The following is a 19,267-nucleotide window of genomic DNA, read 5'->3' as shown; positions in this document are numbered from 1 at the left end:
TTTATTTGATTTATTTACGTAAATGGTGGTAGATTCAATGACAGTGTAACATGGTGAATAAAGCTCTTGTGCCAATAAAAATTATAATAAACATTCATTAAAAGCCAGTTGGAGTTAAAAATAATAATTTTGCAGCATTTTCTAAAAGCCAAAGGTGGGCCTCCTTGGGGACATGCTTTTCATAACAAATAGGCCACCTCTGAGAGGTTCTATAGCCTAACATCTCATGGAGATCTTAATACAGGAATGGGCTTGTTATAGGAAGAAGCACTCTTGGGAGAAGCTGAGGTCAAGTTATTTAGTTAACAACGTTGTTGGGGCTACTTCAAACCTATAGAAGCAGCATGTGGTACAATCTTGGAGGACTGTACCATAATGCTGTGAGATCTCATAAAAGACTCCCTGTTATTAATAATCTGCACAAGAGATGCATTCAAGCATAGATTTCTGGTGTAGAAAGGAGATAACATGTAGAAGTATTCAAATCTGCAATCCCCAACCTGAAGTGGTACAGTTCTTACTAGGGATATGCAGCAGCTTCAGATGAACCCTAAGTTGAATCAGGGGACTGGGGGGGGGGGTGAACTATGCAAGACAGGATCTCTGTGAAGCCTTCTGTGTTTAAAAAAAAGTGATTTCAGTGTTACTATACTATACTGGTTGCATCCTTCCTGTTCAGCTAGCTAGCTAATGTAAAACAGGCACACCAGAACTTAGTTTGCAAATCACTGTGAGTTCTGTGCTTTTGTTGTGGGGCACACTAAGGCTTTTTGATTTTCAGATAGTTACAGCTATCCACCAGTACAGGGACAGTTTCACAGATGACTCAGAAATTGCTATTAGAACATCACACTCTCACTGGGGATGCCACAAACACCTGCAATATGATTATTCACACTGCAGTATTTTCCTACTTCTCCTCCCCATCATATTTTATATTGCCCCAGGAAAGAGAGTCTTGGTACTTCATTTGCAGGTATGGTGCTGCTAATGTGCCTGTTCTAGACTGTGCTCATTATGCCTAAAAGAGCACATCAGATGTTAACATTAAATCTACTTTTCAGCTGTGTTTCCAGTCAAATTTTAAACAAGTCCTTAGTGTGTGATATCTATGTCACAGGTGTCACCAGAGAGCCTACAAGACATTTGTAATGTCAATTAATGTGCAAAGACAAGCTACTGTACAGATGATGGATAAAGATGCCCGTTCCTGCATGGCAAATGCCAAGGCACTTCCCCTCCATAACCCACATTAAGAATGGAGGTTGCAGCACATGTTAGGGAGGGCTTCTTTAAGATAGAATTTTGTGTTCTCTCTAACAGATTTTTTTGCAGGTTTTCTGCAGGCTGTCTAACATTGTGTGTCCCCCTATTGGTGGGAATGTGTCGTTTAGATCCTGACTGGGGAGGACTGGAATTCGGTGATGTATGATGGGATCATGGCTTATGGCGGCCCCTCTTTTCCAGGAATGTTGGTCTGTATTTACTTCATAATCCTCTTCATCTGTGGAAACTGTATCCTTTGCTACTACCTTTGTGTTCTTTGACAACTGGGCTGAACTGTAGGGACAGCATTAGAGGTTGATATGGTTGGGCCCATGCTGAGGTCCATGACTGAGCCAAAGGGCTACTGCTAACGAGCTTCTTGGCCTCTAGTGCTCTTCTCCCTCACTACCTGCACTTGCTTCCTCACCTAACTTTTCATTTTGACTGAGTATGTCATTCTCTCACCTGCTTCTTCAGGAGGGATAGACGGATGAGTGAGTAAAGACAATAGGGAGGACAGCAAAAAGATATTTGGTACCTTAAAAAGAAATACATTTTTGTTACCTAAATTTTCATGGACCAGTACCCACTTTTTCTGATGCAAGTAATGTTGAGGAGCAGAGCTGAGGAGATGCAGTTAAAAGAATCAAAAGCACGTGCAGCCCACAGTAATGATAGCAATGAGTATAGGTGACCCCACTGACGGCATATTGCAGGATCTTAGTAATTCAAATCCTGAAGCTGGCATTTAAGTAGTAAGACCCTGCCACTTACTACAATTTAAAAAATAGCAAAAGGAAAGGAAGATTTTTGAAGTTCAAAAAAGAACAAAGTTATAATTGTTTTATTGAGTATGCTTACATAAATATACTGAAAAAAGTGAAGTTTTTGTTACAAAAGTGGGTATTTAAAAAAAAGGAAATTTCTTTGAAAAGAAAATCCATCTTAAACTATAAGAAATAATATGAAGAATTGCAGCGTTCTATGTATTTCTAACTAATATGGCAGCATAGCGCTCAGCTTTCTTACACTGATCACACACGTCTTCAGAAAAGCACCAAATTAGCACCATATGTGGACTAACACATGATGATTTTCAGATATGGTGTGTAATATTGTGCATGTGTTCCATATGCAGCTGATTTAATATTTGAATATTTGAATATTAATAACACATGATGAGTCGTTAAACAATTGTGCACATTTCCATTGATGTGCCAAATTTACAAAAATCATTTGCAGATCTGGAGCATGTGATATTGTACAGGGGTGGGTGGGCCATATTTCTGTGGACAATTTTCTAATAGACCAAAATTTGGTTATGGACCCACTAGATGTCATGGACTGGCTGGATGCAGAGGAGTGGTGGGAGGCACCTGCCAGGGAACCCCAAGGAAAGAAGGCGCTGATCCAGGGGATTGGTAGTGGGATGACAATGAGTGGTCAGAGGGAAAAGAGGGAGCAGACGGGGTGGGGGATATCAGAAGCTGAGGAGGTGACAGGGTTTAGTGAGCAGGAAGAGTCTGTGTCAGAGAGCAGTCCAGAAACAGAGGCAGAAGAGGAGGCTAGAGAGGGGAGCCAAGAGGCAGAGATGTCAGGCTACTGAAGAAGCCTGGGGGGGGCTCTCCCCCTCCTCCTGTGACCAGTTACTCTCCCCTCTGGTCTCCTAGAACCAGAAAAGGTATGAAAAGGACAGAGCAAAAACAGAAAGGGCATCAAGAGTCTCAGATTGCTTGGAAAGGGCCAGGGGAAGAGGAAACTTAGGGAGCTGTTAGAAGGTGGGGACCTTCAGTCCTTGCAACTGCCTCATTGGGGCAAGAACTACTGGGAAGAGTTCCTATACTCACTGGCTCTGGCCTCCTGTGCTGTTTTGTTTCTTTGAATAAAGAGAGTTAGCTTTACTGACACGATATGAGTTATTGCTGACCTGTTCCTGACACCTGCCCTGACACTATATAGCCAACTCTCAGAACAATATGGCCAGAACAAAAACAGGAAACAGATAGGTAGCCGTGTTGGTCTGCCATGGTCAAAACAAAATAAAAAAATTCCTTCCAGTAGCACCTTAAAGACCAACTGAGTTAGTTCTAGGTATGAGCTTTCGTGTGCATGCTTTTCGTGTGATAGCTTTTCGTGTGCATGCATGGTATCTGAAGAAGTGTGCATGCACACGAAAGCTCATACCTAGAACTAACTCAGTTGGTCTTTAAGGTGCTACTGGAAGGAATTTTTTTATTTTGTAAAAACAGGAAAGTGAGTGCAATGGCATGTTGTAGGTCAGGGGTAAGGAACCTCTGGGCTATGGGCCTGATTAGGCCCACCAGGCCTCTTCATTAGACTCACAAGGTCATTTCATCCAAGCCACGGCCACCAGTCTTACAGCTGACATCATATAAGGATCATGTGTGGGACAGATAAAGGTGGGGCTTGAACAAAAGGGGCTTTGAAGCCACTGCAGGTCAGCTGATCAATGGTGCCTGTAAAGCCATTTGTGCAGCGCTTCCCCCGTCCCAACACTCAGTTGATTATCAATGCTTAGGAAGTGCTGCACATTTTTCTGGCCTGCAGTTTGATTTCAACCTCTGCAGGCAAAAATGGACCCCCTGACATCAGGTGGTTGACAGGTAGGCGGTCCCACTCACCTGTCAAACTTCGCATGCTGGTCTGTGTGGAGCTAAACATCATTCCCACTGGTCAGAACTAGTTTCCAACCTCTGTAGTTGGGGCTGCATCTAAACATGTTTTCTTTAATGAAACATGCAAACAGACATCTTGCTGAATGTCTTTTTGGCCATTGCTGTGGACAACCTTGCTGATGCTGAGAGCCTGACATCTGCTCAAAAAGAGGAAGAAGAGGAAAAAGAAAGGAAAAAACTAGCTAGGTAAACCCTTTGTTTCTAGTTTGGTATAAAACAATATCCCTAGATGGTTCTTGAGAGTAAAGGTATGTCCAATCAGCCACATTTTATATCCCTGGTTTGGTACTGTAACTTACAGGTAGGATAAAAGTAGATTATCTTTCCCTTCTGTGTTCATTCTGTTAAGCCAAATATTTAAATGGCAGAGTTGACACTGGTACTGGTCAACCATGTTGGCTCACTAGACACTTATGCTTCCTGTGGCTTGGTTTTAAACATCAGAGAGGCAGAAACCACTCAGTGCCCAAAATTAATGCTTCTGTGCATGTGTGTCTCAAAACAGATTTGGTGGTTGTATGTTATTCAGCCAGCATCTATTAATCTTTCAAATTCTGTGGAAGCTTCCATCAGATGAAAAAGCATCCATAAAAGGGGGTGGAGAGAGAGAAAAAGAATGAAAATAAGTTTCTTTCCCCCTCTACTCCCTGAAAAGCCCCTCTGGAAAATGGGGGCCATTCTGAACTATGTGCATGGGAGCTGCAGAGGGGAGGGGAGCATGAGAAACTTTTCTTCCATGAACTTCCTTAAATTACCTTAGGCTGCAAACCACTGTATTTTTGAAATTCTCTTATTATTTAGTTAATGGCATCTCACCAGCTCATCTTAACGAGAGGTGAGGTATGTTTTATAATAGAAATGAAATGGTTGAGCAGATAGCCTAGGAGGGTCCTCAAAGCCATCCCTTTTCATACTTTAATGACCTCCTATGAGAAGGCATTATTTTCTTCTCACAATACCAAATTCTTCTTCATGAACATGAAACAGACATTGTTCATTGGAGTTTCAAGATTTGGGGGGGGGGGCAGGGATAATAAAGGAGATAGGGGAACACCTCTGCCTCATGTTCCTGTCAGAATTGTACCAAGTGCTTGTTGACATGATAAGCTATGCACTACTCATGGGAGTCTGTAACAGAAAACACCATTCCATATTTTGTGAACATTTGCATTTCTCTTTTTTGCTGAATTATTAGGACTGCTAGTCCTGAAAAGAAACAGGAGCCTGAGAAGCCAGCTGTGGAGGGGGAGACAAAGGAGGAGAAAATTGAACTGAAATCGATCACTGCCGATGGAGAATCTCCACCTTCTAATAAGGTCTGCTGCTTGTTACCTTCCAACTTGCTTTGCCGAATCATATTTATGAATGACTGAATCAATAAAATGGGATGGATGAATAAAGCAAGCTCTATTATGGTTTTCCCTTCTTTTTGTCAGAGCAATGTAGATGAATATCAGCCTAATGAAAATGAAGAAAAGAATCCTTATCCTACTACAGAGACACCAGGTAATTCACTGCTGTGCTCACTTTTTTCCCTCCCACTAGCACAAGAAGCTGAAACTTAAAACACCGAAGGCAGTTCCAGCTGCATCACAGATAGATCCATATCACCCAATAAAAGATAACCAGCTGATAATTGTATTTGACAAGATGGAATCATCTCTTTAGTTCTATGGAAATAACAGGTATTTGCCAGATCCAGATGGGAGACATTCCTAGATTGAGATGATGCCTCCTACTGGAGGATCAGGCAGGGTCATTTCAAGCCTGTTGCCTCCTCTCCAAAGGGAGGAGTCATCTTTCTAGCCAGACCAACCCTGCCTGTGGTTGGTGAAGGCTAGGTTCTTGTGTACTCTTGCTGTCAGCCAGTTTTTTCTGTCCCTAATGTCTCTCCTTTTCTTGTGGTGCTATTACTTGGATCTATGAGTGTTTTGGTTTTGGTGTTTTCTCCTCTCTGGTGTTTATTTTTCTCTTGACTTTTTTCTTTCTGTTTCTGTCTTTTCTTTCCCTGGTTGTTGTGCTTTCTCTCCTCTCCTCATTGTTGTCCTTTCTGAGTGGTGTGGAGGAAGAGGAGAATTTATTTGGATCTCGTGGGTCTTACTGGATCCTGGAATGCATTGTACCTCTGATGGGGCAGTCTTTGGGCACTGGAGTGTGGTGGCATGTCCACTAATCAACTCTATCTGTTGATGGATGGCCATCCTGACTCGGCCCCAGACACACTGACCAGATGTTTGGAAGCTGTGGCTGGATGGTTACGTGGGAGCCGGTTGAAGTTAAATCCTTCGAAGACAGAGGTCCTGTGGCTGGGACGGGACGATATGGGATTGGGGGGGGCAACTCCCATCTCTTGCGGGGGCACAATTAGTGCCAGCACCGTCCGTTAAGAGTTTGGGTGTAATCTTCGACACCTCCCTTTCCATGGAGGCACAGATTGCAGCTATAACAAAGGCAGCATTTTTCCATCTCCGCCAAGCTAAGCAGTTGGCTCCTTACCTCTCTCGCCCTGACCTAGCCACTGTGATCCACACGACGGTCACCTCCAGACTGGATTATTGTAACTCGCTCTACGTGGGGCTGCCCTTGAGACTGACCCAGAAACTCCAGCAGGTGCAGAATGCTGCAGCGAGACTCCTTACGGGGTCTTCGCTGCGAGATCACATTCACCCAGTGCTATACCAGCTGCACTGGCTCCCGGTGGAGTACAGGATCAGGTTTAAGGTGCTGGTTTTAACCTTTAAAGCCCTATACGGCCTAGGACCCTCGTACCTATGGGACCGCCTCTCCTGGTATGCCCCACAGAGAAACTTACGGTCTTCAAATAAAAACATCTTGAAGGTCCCAGGCCACAGAGAAGTTAGGCTAGCCTCAACTAGAGCCAGGGCTTTTTCAGCTGTGGCTCCGACCTGGTGGAACACTCTGTCACAAGAGACTAGGGCCCTGCGGGACTTGACATATTTCCGCAGGGCCTGCAAGACAGAGCTGTTCTGCCAGGCCTTTGGCCAGGACACAGCCTGACTCCCTCCTTCGGCAATCTTCGCGGAGCTCTGGCCCAATGGTGGCCAGTGGCTTGAATTTAATTAATTTTATAATGAATGATTTTAGAGTGTTGTTTGTGCTGTACTTTTGTACTGTTTTATTGTTGTTAGCCGCCCTGAGCCCGGCTTCGGCTGGGGAGGGCGGGATATAAATAAAATTTATTATTATTATTCTTATTTGTTTTCTCCTGTTGCTTGAAGCAGCTGTTTTCCTCTGCGCCTTTTTTCCGGATGGTCCACAATAATCAACCAGGATGGCCATCAGTGTTAGACTACTCCCACTGTCAGGCAGGTGATTGCCCAGTCATTTGGTGGTTTCTGGCATTGTTGTGATCCCAGCTATATAACTAGCAGGTACACTAGTGCCTGGAAGTAGGGTTGTTATTGCACACTGTTGACAAGTGGTTTAGCATGCTGAAATTGTTTCCCATCTTTTCCCCCCTGAGGTTATGGGAAACTGTATTTTTGATGGCTTTATCTCTACTTTATGTGGGCTCCTGCTATTATGGTTTCCCAACAGTGGACTTGTCTGACTGCAGAACCTCCTTGGCTAAGAGGTCTCTGTGTTTGAACCCATCTTTGTAGCTTTAGACCAGCAATGCATACATCATTACTACAGAAACTCCTGGTGTCTTTTCTTGGGAAGGGAGAATTCCCTTGTTTTTTCTCCTGGGTCAAGAAGTTTATTTTCCAGGAGATTCAGAGAGGTTGAGTATTCCTTGCAGTTTAGTTCTGAGAGAGGGGAGAGGAAGGACCCCTTCTACAAAGTCTTACAAGCGCCATAAGAAGAACAGGGGGCAGCAAATTCTAGTTCTGTGGTATCCCCTCCTCCCCTTTCTTCTAGGGCTGTTTTTTGAAGTCAGTCCAGGTCTCATGCTAGGAAATGTGTGGTGGAGACTGGGGCTGTGGTTGCTGGGACAGCTGGCATAAGAGAGTCAGGAGCTGCTGGTCCTGAGGCTAGAAGGAAGTATCAGCAGGCAACTCTGGTGGTGAGCTCTGAAGCCCCTTTTTCTTATATGGATCCCCCCATTCCCCCTGCCCCCCTGAGAGGCAGGGTAGGTGAGGAAGGGCTGGAAGTAGTTCAAAGTATTTGCTTATGATGTTTTTCTGGCCCTTTTGTCCAAGGCTCACAGGGTCCTAGAACTGACTTAGGAAGATCTTCATGTGCAGCCTTTCTCCTCTCAGTCCTTGGATGTGGGTACAAAGAGGGTCTTCCCTACTTCTTTGAACAAACTCCTGCATGTATCCAAGAAAAATAGACACCATCTTAGACCTCAGCAGGCTCAGCAAATGTGTGGAGAAGAAATGCTTCAAAATGAAGACTTTGAGGTCCATCATGGCAGCACCAAGAAGGGGAGACTGGATGACCTTAACTGATGTCTCCATGTCTCAATCCAACCTTCCACTGGTGGTTTCTCCAGTTCACCTACAGTCAGGATCTCTACCATTACTGGGCATTGCCTTTTAGTCTCATTAGGCAATGAGAATCTTCACCAAGGTATTGATAGCACTGGGCCCATTTCCACACCAGAGGCATTTGCAGTCATCCATATCTGGTCAACATTCTGATCCATGCTCCATCTAGGGGACAGGTTCTTCAAGTGACCTAGGGTTTGTGATTAATGTGAAGAAGAGTGCCCTCTCTCCCACTTAGTATTGGGCACACCTTGGGGTTTGTCTGGACACAAATTAGTTCTCCATGTGTCTGACATTAGAGTGAGTGGCAACACTTCATCTTGCCCTGGGCACTGCTTTAGTGGATCTGATAGCTTAGTGTCATGTTTTGACTTTGTGTCATGGACTCAGTTGCACACTCGGTCACTGCAAAGACCGTTAACAGAACCTCACTGCAGTGAGGCATCATTTGCAGGTGGAAATCCTATTGACAGTGAAGAAAGAACTGGTCTAGTGACTGACTCCATGGCACCTAACTGTGGATGTGTCTCTGGAGGAGCCTTCCCAATTGGTGCTCATGACTTGTATATCTGCAGTTGAGGAACTTCTCTAGTTAATAAGGCCACTCAAGAGGTGTGGACCACTGAATAAACACAGTTCAGTATTAATGGAATTGGACCCAAGCAACTGGAGATGGAGATATGGGGCCATCGCCTTATGGTCAAGATGGATAAGCCATCTGCCAAAGCTCACATCAGTTATCAGTGAGATGTGAGATTGATGGTGGAGATGGATACACTTCTGAGATGAGTAGAGCAGCATTTACTCAGCTTGAAGGTAGAACATTTAGCCAGAGTGGACAACCAGACAGCAGACTGGTTGAGCCAGGTATCAACAAGGGAGGCCAAGTGGCAGTTAAAACCCCTGGTGTTTTGACTAGTAGTGCACTGTTTGGATCAGTCAATAACGGATCAGTTTGCTTCATAGAGCAATGCCCAGCTTGATACCTTTCTCTTGTTTTCAATCTCTGGGACCATGGGGTGTGGATGCTTTAGAGATTGAGTGGCCTCTGGGGTTGCTATATGCCTTTGCACTGTTTAATGCAGAAAATGCTTAAGAAGGATCATCAGTGTAGGCTAAGGTGATCCTGACTGCCACTTACTGGCCAAGAAGGCCTTGGATTCTGCACCTGGTGAATTTGGCAGTGCAGGACCCTTTAATATTGCCACTTTGGGAGGACTGAGCAGTGTACTGGCTAATCTTGAAGGCCCACCTTTGTCTGCTCACCCTCTTTGTAAAAGATTTATTAAAGGTGTGGCACTTGTTGCTCCTCCACTTGTCCATAGATTTTTTTCTTGAAAATTGAATTGGGTGCTCTCAGTTCTTATGGGACCTCTTTGAGATGATGGCCGCTTGCACTCTGTGAAATGGTTGACCCTTAAAGTCATATTTTGGGTGGCTACCACCTCAGCCAGATGTGTTGGAGCTGGAAGCTGACCCCTCCATTTTATTTTACGTCCTGATAAAGTGGTTCTTTGCACAGACCTAGCGCTCACGCCTAAGGTGAACTCCATTTTTCTTAAGTCACAGGAAGTGAACCTATCTTTGTTTGGTAAGAATCCTTCCTACTCCCAATAATGTGAATAGCATACTTTTTCCATTTTTAACTCAAGAGGTCGTTCAATTTCAGGAAGTGTGAGTAGCTGTTTCTGTCTTATTTGGGCTTCTCTGTTGGGGAAAAAAAGTCTCATCATCCTCCGTTTCCCTTTGGCTTCAGGAGGCAGTTAGTGAAGTGTATTATTCACTGGGTCAATTGCATCCCAAGTCATCATAGCTTATTCTTTGAGAAGTGCTGCAGTCTTGGTTGCCTTGAAGAGAACTTTTCTGGTGGGGGTATCTGTAGGACAGCTATGTGGGCCTCCCTGGCCCTTTCTCTAGACATCACAAAATTGTTTGTTTTGTGGTGGCTGACACAAATTTTCATAGGACTGTGTTGCTGAGGCCTATGAATGAGTAAAGTGATTGGCAGAGGAAGTCCACTCTGGGTTTCTGCTTGTACCTATGTTATATGCCAGTCTAGAAATGCCTTCCATATAGATTTGGCAAAAACAGAAAATTGTTTTAAAATAAATTTCTGTTTGAAGATCCAGATGGAAGACATTATGCACACCTCTCCTTCCCCTGCTTGCATTTGGCAGGGAGGGAACTAGGTTATGGATTTGCCTGCTTTGTCACATACTGTTAGGGCTTCCTTTTCCATCTTAGGGCATTATCTTCTGGGGGTGGTGGAGTAAGGGATTCCTGTGTTGTTTCTGGCAGTTCAGTTTCTGTTCTTTGTCTATGTCTGGGTTTTTCTGTTTTTTCCTGTGAGTCTTTTTCAGTTAGGCTCAGGGTTTGTGGTTTGCCAGTCGAACAATCGATTTGGGGTTGAGGAGTTGTCTATGCTTTCTAGAGAGGTGACTCCTCCCCCTGGAGAGGAGGCAAAAGGCTTGAAAGGACCCTTCCTGATACTCCTGTAGGAGACGTCATCTGAGTCTAAGAATGTCTTCCATCAGGATCTTAAGAAATTCATGGTAAGACAAATTTCCATTTTTATTATACAGTATTGTATGTTATAGTCGCAGCTATATGCAATCTGTGTTACAGCTGTGAGCAGCCACTGGTATGTCAGGTTTTACAGCCTCACCAGCTGAAAATTAAGCAGGTCTGTATATATCTGCTTAATTTACATGTCTTTTCTTGTTTCTCCTAGCCAAGGGGATGGAGCAAAAACCTTGCTGCCACTGGAAAGGCAACTGGGGGTCTACTCACATGAGCATTGGGTTTGTGGGAAGATAATGTGAATTGCGTTATATACCATGATTCCCTTTCTGCGATGAGCTCATTGTACATGCCTGATATTGCTCAGTTGCAGGATTTAATGGCTTTCACCGTTTTTCAAAGGTGCCATTTTAGTGCTACCTAAACACTGGTGTGCCAGCCAGTGGATTAATTCAGCCACTGTGTTCAGAAGTTGCATAAATCATTCCTGAATCAGTATGATTTAGTGGGCAGGACGTTTGACTTGGAAACATACGCAACTATGAACTTGTTTGGTGGCCTTGGATAAACCACTGTCTGCAGTAGCAGTTGGTAGGATTGGGTGGGCTGTGCTATTTATCTGGCTTCTCATTACCAGTGTTACTGCTGGTTATCAAGAAGGAGAGAAGCAAGGCAACAGGGAGGCTGGTGTGGTGCAGGCACAGCAGTGGAAGCACTGTGTCTACACCTCACCGACTTCCTCACTCCCTTCCCCACTCGATAGCATGCTGCAACCATAGCACTGGGAAGCAAAAAACAAACAAACACATTTTGGCCCATTACCTCTGACCACTACTCACTATATGTCTCAGTACTTCTGACTCCATCTCTGAAATGAGAATGAGAGTGGCTTGCTTTGTAGGGGAGTCTTAAGTATGAATCTTGTCTTTGTACATTATGTATTTTCACCTCTTAAAAGCTCTAAAGAAAACCTCAATAGTTACCAAAACATATTCTAAGTCTGCCATGCATGAAATATTTGTCTCAAGACCAAACTAGGTGTTACATGCAATTCTGAGTTATTTCCTTCCGCATGTTTCTTGGTTATTTTTGCTGTTACCAAAACTATGGTGGAAGTCTGGAAAACAGCAGGGAATGGAGAGGTACTCTAACCTTTTCTCCTCTAACTTCAATTTTCCAGCTTAAAATAATCTCCCTAGGCCACAGCTTCCCCTGCAAGGAAAAACATAATGGGTGGTTTGGAGCTGGAAAATATAGAACCAAAGAATTGTAGAGTTAGAAGGGTCCCCAAGAGTCATCTAGTCCAAACCCTTGCAATACAGGAATCTCAGCTAAAGCATCTGTGACTGATGGCTTTTCAACCTCTGCTTAAAAACCTCCAAGGAAGGAGAGTCTACAACCTCCTGAGGGAGACTGTTCCACTGTCGAACAGCTCTTACTATCAAAAAGTATTTCCTGGTGTTTAGTCAGGATCTCCTTTCTTGTAAATGATTTAGGGGGTGGGGGTGGCGTTAAACACCAAGGCTGCTTTGTAGTGTGTCCCTAAGATATTTGCTTCTGAGGCACAGCATCTGGGGGGTTGCCCTATATATGTGCATGTAATTTCCCCAATCATGTATATTTATTCCTGTTTGCGTATCAGCTGATCTGTGATCATTGGACATGTTGGACTCCTTATTAGCAAACCAAACCTGTTGCACTGCAGATGTGAATAATGTTTTCTCAAATCACCCATCTGGAACAGCATCTGACTTTAGACTTCTTCTTGTACTCTAACTGCATGCAGGTGCTCTTGTTAAGCCAGGCTTTTGCTACATCCAGACAACTCTGGATATCATTATTTTTATCCTGCATCAGCTATTTCAAAGCATTTTTTAAAATCTCAAGTCTTATTACCAAAGATTCTTTTCCAGATACCACCAGCCAATCTTCTAGAAATCTGTCATAGTCACCAAATCCCTCAAAACTGTTATTTTATCTGCTGCTTCAATGAGATCAATTCCTTTCTTCAACAATGTTTTTCAGCCAGCCCAACCAGATGGAAAGAGTACTCAAAGCACTCTTGGGCTTGCCTATTGGAAGGTTGGCAGTTCGAGTCCACCCAAGAGGGTGAACTCCTGTTGCTCTGTCACAGCTCCTGCCAATCTAGCAGTTTGAAAACATTCCAGTGTGAGTAGATAAATAGGTACTACTGTGGCAGGAAGGTAAACGGTGTTTCTGTGCACTCTGGCTTCCATCATGGTGTCCCGTTGTGCCAGAAGCTGTTTAGTCATGCTGACCACATAACCTGGAAAGCTGTCTGCCGACAAACACCAGCTCCTTTGGCCTGAAGTGAGATGAGTGCTGCACCCCATAGTCAAGTCTGCCTGGACTTAACCATCCAGGGGTCCTTTGCCTTTTACCTGCCCTGCTGAAGTTGTGGATAGACAAGTTTGGTTCACTGGAGTCCTTTTGGGGGGGGGGTTGTGGTAATGGGAATCCTTACAAATAGGTAACCAGACAGTCTTTGACTATAACTACCTTGCCCATCTGCAAGCTTTTGAGTAGGTTTCCCCATCTAAATTATGTCCAGGAAGGTGTTTCTCAGTTTCCACTAAATGGCAGCTGATATTCATAGTTCAGCAACATTACAGACGCTGCATGACATGCTTGCTTGCCATGGTCAATTATGGGTGCTTTGTTGTTGCAATATCTTCTTCTTTCGCAATCACTCATGGCTGAATAAGATTGTCTTCCATGAACACTGTGTCAACAGTGGAGGCCAATTCTGGATCCACATGTCCTTCCACAGTGGGGACATAGGTTTTTGGACGAGAGTTGATCATGGTGAGGGTTTGTCAAACATGCCTTCCTCTTAGCTCGTTTCTCCTTTTTGCCCTGAGTTTGTGCTTCTTCAAAGTCCATGACACCTTTGGTAAAGGCTGTTGGTAAAACCTCCCTGAGTGTTAAGATCTGCTTCAAAGGTGCTGGTCATTGACTTGTCGATTTTGGAGTATATACTAGGAGAATGTAGTAGCTCCACAATTGTTGAATTCACTTCCCATTGAGCTTTGCCAGCCTCACCCCCATCAGCTTTTAGAGGTGGTTGAAAAGCATTTTGGGATTGATTTTAATTTAGATCTATATTTTAATTATTTGCTGCATTTTAACTGATATTTATTTTATTGTAATTTTATTGTTGTTTTCTTCTTTTATTTGTAAAACTTCCTTGGGAGAACTTATTCTTAAAGGCAGGATACTTAAACTAAGGACCTTTGCAGTAGAACCTCTGGCATGCTGCTCTCTCAACCAGCGCTACAGCTTGCTTAGATAATGTAACTGCTGGCTTGACTGTCAGCTTCTCCCATTGTAACATTTCACTGCAGGTGGCTTGAAGGTGGTAAATCAACTCACCAGCACAGCAGAGGGCTGATGACACAAGGCACTATTTGATTTCCACTAATTCTTACCAATCTTCTGACTCTGGCTCCTCCATCCGAGTAACTCATTGCTCAGGTATAGGCTGAACAGTTCTCACACTACTTGTGTTGGATTTTTCACCCACCTTCAAGACTGCCTACCAGTTTCCAGGCTCAGCTATCTATCAGATCAATACTTGCTTTTCTCAAGACTGCCAGCTCTGACGTAAAGCTTACCCACTGAGAATCTAACAGGAGTGATTTGTATCATTGGCCAATTTATGACATGTCTTCAGGGCTTAGGTATGTAAATGCAGCCACAGTTGAGCTCTCCATGGTAGCTGCTGCTTGCCTGGAAGTTTCTCCACTTGCATCTTACCAACACCCACCTCTCATACCTCCAGCATTGGGATGAGGTTGAGCAGGTCCAGACCCATCATGCACTTCATTCAGTTTTTTATAAGCTCACGTTGCCCCAGTTTTCACATTAATCTTCTTTGCGCTACCTTTGATGTCTCAGCTTCAGACTGCAATGCTGCTCCAGGCATCCCCCAGCGGCAGGCCCTCCAGGCACTCATTATGCAACTCTTCAACCTGCCTCTTGGCTCTTGCAACCACCACTAAAGAGATCTGCTATGCTGACAAGCTTCTTTTCAGCAAGAGAATCATGATGATGATGATGTATTCAATGAGAGTAGACAGAGTACTAATTTTACAATCTAGTTTACAGGCAAATTAAAGAGTTTAAGCTCTATAAGTACATACAATGAGGATGAAAGCCAGAATGATGTGAAAACCTGGAAGATAAACTCAGAGCAAAAGTAAACATTGAAAAGGCTCCATCAATGTCATTATCATCATTATTAGTCAAATTTACTGCACTTCTAAGTTCCAAAGGGCTTTCCAGGCTTTCCCTTGTTCTCCTTTGTTTAAGGAAGGCAATTGTGTTTTTAATATATAGGAATCATCAGAAAGAGTAGATTCTGGGTTGAATAAAGATTAACTGTAGGTATCCAAGGCTCATTTATTTGTGAAGGAAATTTTTATATTGCCATCTACCACATGTTCTCAAGGCAGATTCCAATAACACCTTACTGTACACTTACTTCTAAAAAATCATTTTAAAATCCTTTATTTGATAAATACCATTTAATTACTGTTGTTCAGGAGCTCAACAAAAGAAAAATGTCTGCCCCTGATATTGGAACCCATTTGGCATTGGTGTCTATCTGATTTCAAGGACAAGAGAGTTTCAAAGCTGGATCACTACCATGGGAAGAGACTGTTCTTGGTTCTAGTCAGTAAAGGTAAAGGGACCCCTGACCATTAGGTCCAGTTGTGGCCGACTCTGGGGTTGCAGTGCTCATCTCGCTTTATTGGCCGAGGGAGACGGCGTACAGCTTCTGGGTCATGTGGCCAGCATGACTAAGCTGCTTCTGGCGAACCAGAGCAGCACACAGAAATGCCATGGGTTAAACCACAGAGCCTAGGACTTGCTGATCAGAAGGTCGGCGGTTCGAATCCCTGCGACGGGGTGATCTCCCATTGCTCGGTCCCTGCTCCTACCAACCTAGCAGTTTGAAAGCACGTCAAAATGCAAGTAGATAAATAGGTACCGCTCTGGCGGGAAGATAAACGGTGTTTCTGTGTGCTCCCCCCCCTTTCTAGTCAGTAAAAAGGTAAAGGTACCCCTGCCCGTACGGGCCAGTCGTGTCCGACTCTGGGGTTGCGCGCCCATCTCACTTAAGAGGCCGGGGGCCAGCGCTGTCCGCAGACACTTCCGGGTCACGTGGCCAGCATGACAAGCTGCATCTGACGAGCCAGCGCAGCACACGGAAACGCCGTTTACCTTCCCACTAGTAAGCAGTCCCTATTTATCTACTTGCTCCCGGGGGTGCTTTCGAACTGCTAGGTTGGCAGGCGCTTGGACCGAGCAACGGGAGCGCACCCCGCCGCGAGGATTCGAATCGCCGACCTGACGATCGGCAAGTCCTAGGCGCTGAGGTTTTACCCACAGCGCCACCCGCGTCTCTTTTCTAGTCAGTAGGTACCTGTTAATGGTGGTTCTATTAACAGGGCCTCCCTTGCAGATATCAACAAATGGGTAGGCCAATTTTGAGAGAGGCACTCTTTCAGGTAGTTGTGTTCCGAGTCATTTGGGCATTATATATCAAAGCCAACTTCTGGGATTAGCCTCTGTGACATATAGGCACCCAGTGCATGTGCTTCAAAATTGATTTATATGTGCTTGGGCTGCCATCCTTGTCAGCACCTTTGTATCTGTCTTAGTTCCAGTCTCCAAACCAAATTCAAGGGTAGCTCTCTCTCTCTGTAGAGCACATAGCAGTAATCAAGCCAGGAAGTTACTAGGCCATGGATTATGGTGGCTAGGCTATTCCTGTCCAGCAGCAGCCAGAGCAGGCAACAGGCACTCTGCACCCCACTAGCTATCTAAGGTTCTGGTAACAAGGTGGAATCAGTGAGTGCTCCCAACTATGCACTTGTTCCTTTAGGGCAGGGTTATCCAAACTTTTGTCTCCAGCTGTTTTTGGACACTTGGCTTTTAAAGAAGAGGCAATTTATGAACACAGAATAATCATAAAAATGAGATAGTAAAGGAAAGCTTGCTTAAGGATTGCTGTTAGGATGCCAGTGCAGACAATTAAACACGGCTATTGTTTTGTACCATCTTTTAGTTTTTCTGTTTATCTAGATAATTACCTTAATTGCACCTGTGGAGTGTGTGCGTGTGCAAGTTTTTAAGCATCTTACTGTTGTTCTGTTCACAAACACATTAGACTTCTGGAGGTGCTTGAAATCCTCAAAGTATTTTTCCGAACCCTCCCTGTATTCCCACAGGCCATCCAGGGCCCCTTCTTGCAATTTCTTCCTTGAAGGATAGTCTCAGATCTCCACAGTGCCTGGAGCTCTCATTTTTAAGAATTCGTTTCAAGAGTTTTAGTTTTTAATTCTTCTGCCTTGCCTGAATTCTAAACAAGCAACAAAATGAAGAATTTATTTCCATCTCTTTTTAGGGAAAAATGGCCATTCCACCTGGTGTTGTGTGCCCTATTCACATTTAAGGGCAGGTGTTAACTCCATGCATAGATTCACAGAGGTGGGAAAAACCAATGCCCAATTTGCCCCAAAGCATTCTTCACAGCATTATTATTATATTTTCTTCTCATTATTATTATCAAATGATTACCTATGCTTCGCCCTAAGGTTCCAGGGTAAGTTACAACAATTTAAAGTAGAACATTAAAAACAGTTTTAAAATTACAGTTGAAGATCCTAAGAACTCTCTTCTGAAAGTATTAGAAAAAATATAGGAATTTGGGCAAGTAGCAGGTTTTAAATTAAATAAAAATAAGACAAAGCTGCTAGTAAAAAACCTATCACAATCGGATAAAAAAGAATTAAATCATAGAAATAGAGATTCATAAAAAAGTTAAATATTTAGGAATCTGCCTTACAACCAAGAACATTAATATCTTTAAAGAAAACTATGAAAAGATTTGAAATGAAATAAAAATGAATCTAAAAATATGGGTTAGAATGAATTCATCATTATTAGGAAGAATTTCAGTGATTAAGATGAACATATTGCCAAAATTTTTGTTTTTGTTTCAGTCAGTGCCAGTAATAAGTAACACAGCATGCTTCAAGAAATGGCAAAAGGATATCTCAAAATTTATATGGCAAGGGAAGAAACCAAGGATAGAATATAAACTACTTACTGACATTAAAGATAGAGGAGGATTTTCCCTTCCAGACTGTAAACTATCCTATGAGGCTGCTTGTGTTACTTGGATCTGGGATTGGATTAAATTAGAAAATATGGATATGTTAGATCTTGAAGGACATGACAACAGATTTGGATGGCATGCGTACTTGTGGTATGATAAAGGTAAAGTACACAAAGGATTCTATAACCACATAATTAGGAGATCATTTTTAAAAGTATGGGAAAGATATAAAGATTTACTAGAACAAAAGACCCCGTGGTGGCTGTCACCAACAGAAGCAACCTCAATTAAAAAAATAAGTAGGAAATAAAAATGGATCACATATAGAGATCTCTTAATGGAAATAGAAGGGGAATTAAAATTGAAAGAATTTGAAGAGTTTGAGAACATGTAAATAACTGGCTGCAGTATCATCAATTAAATGATGTACAGTGGTACCTCGGGTTACATACACTTCAGGTTACATACGCTTCAGGTTACAGACTCCACTAACCCAGAAATAGTGCTTCAGGTTAAGAACTTTGCTTCAGGATGAGAACAGAAATCGTGCCCCGGCGGCGCAGCAGCAGCAGGAGGCCCCATTAGCTAAAGTGGTGCTTCAGGTTAAGAACAGTTTCAGGTTAAGTACGGACCTCCGGAACGAATTAAGTACTTAACCCGAGGTACCACTGTATTTAAAGAGGATAAAAAGAAATAATTTAGTTACACTTTATCCAGATATCAAAGAGAAATCATAGGTGATAATACTAAATTACTGAAGAAGGTGTACAATATATTATTAGAGTGGGAAACTAAAGATGAGGAGGTAAAATGTGTAATGATCAAATGGGAACAAGATTTAGGACATAATATACAAATAGAAGATGGGGAGAAATTATGGAAAGTGAATTTAAAATTTATGGATTGTATAACTTTGAAACCGAATTATATGAAAATGATGTACTGATGGTATATTGCCCCTGTAAAAATGACAAAAATGTATAGAACAAGCTCCAATAAGTGTTGAATATAAAATTGTAAAACTTAATAAAAACTATTTTTTTAAAAAAGAAGATCCTCAGGGTCCCTTTCAACTCTACGATTCTACAGCTCTATGTCATGATGACAGAAGGATTTAATAGTATCCTGATAAATGCAGAAGAAAATTCCTGTTCCCTGATTATTTATTCTCTTCTATAGTGTCT

The 19,267-nt window shown here is 43.1% G+C and overlaps 1 protein-coding gene and 1 long non-coding RNA gene across 9 annotated transcripts in view; one reads left to right on the top strand and one right to left on the bottom strand.

The window, feature by feature from the left end:
- The window catches only part of CACNA1C (calcium voltage-gated channel subunit alpha1 C), a gene marked incomplete at its 5' end in the record, with an annotated part of 484,372 nt that overhangs the window by 351,057 nt on the left and 114,048 nt on the right, over nt 1–19,267 (top strand). For all 8 annotated transcript variants that reach the window (XM_081879585.1, XM_081879587.1, XM_081879586.1 and 5 more), the window contains 4 exons: nt 1,395–1,515; nt 4,034–4,148; nt 5,158–5,278; nt 5,399–5,468. In XM_081879585.1, coding sequence (XP_081735711.1) covers nt 1,395–1,515; nt 4,034–4,148; nt 5,158–5,278; nt 5,399–5,468 — 427 coding nt within the window. The remainder of the gene's footprint in view (nt 1–1,394; nt 1,516–4,033; nt 4,149–5,157; nt 5,279–5,398; nt 5,469–19,267) is intronic.
- On the bottom strand, nt 2–19,081 carry LOC309352045. The gene is made up of 4 exons (XR_014161057.1): nt 18,075–19,081; nt 3,909–4,099; nt 1,732–1,804; nt 2–615 (listed from the first exon to the last, which is right to left on the bottom strand). It is a non-coding gene; the product is annotated as an uncharacterized lncRNA (long non-coding RNA).

The sequence above is a fragment of the Podarcis erhardii genome (genome assembly GCF_964252035.2).
Source record: "Podarcis erhardii genome assembly, chromosome: 10".
In the NCBI taxonomy this organism is placed as follows: Eukaryota; Metazoa; Chordata; class Lepidosauria; order Squamata; family Lacertidae; genus Podarcis; species Podarcis erhardii.
The sequence above is the reverse complement of the archived record's forward strand: the minus strand, read 5'-3'. Positions and strand labels throughout refer to the sequence as shown.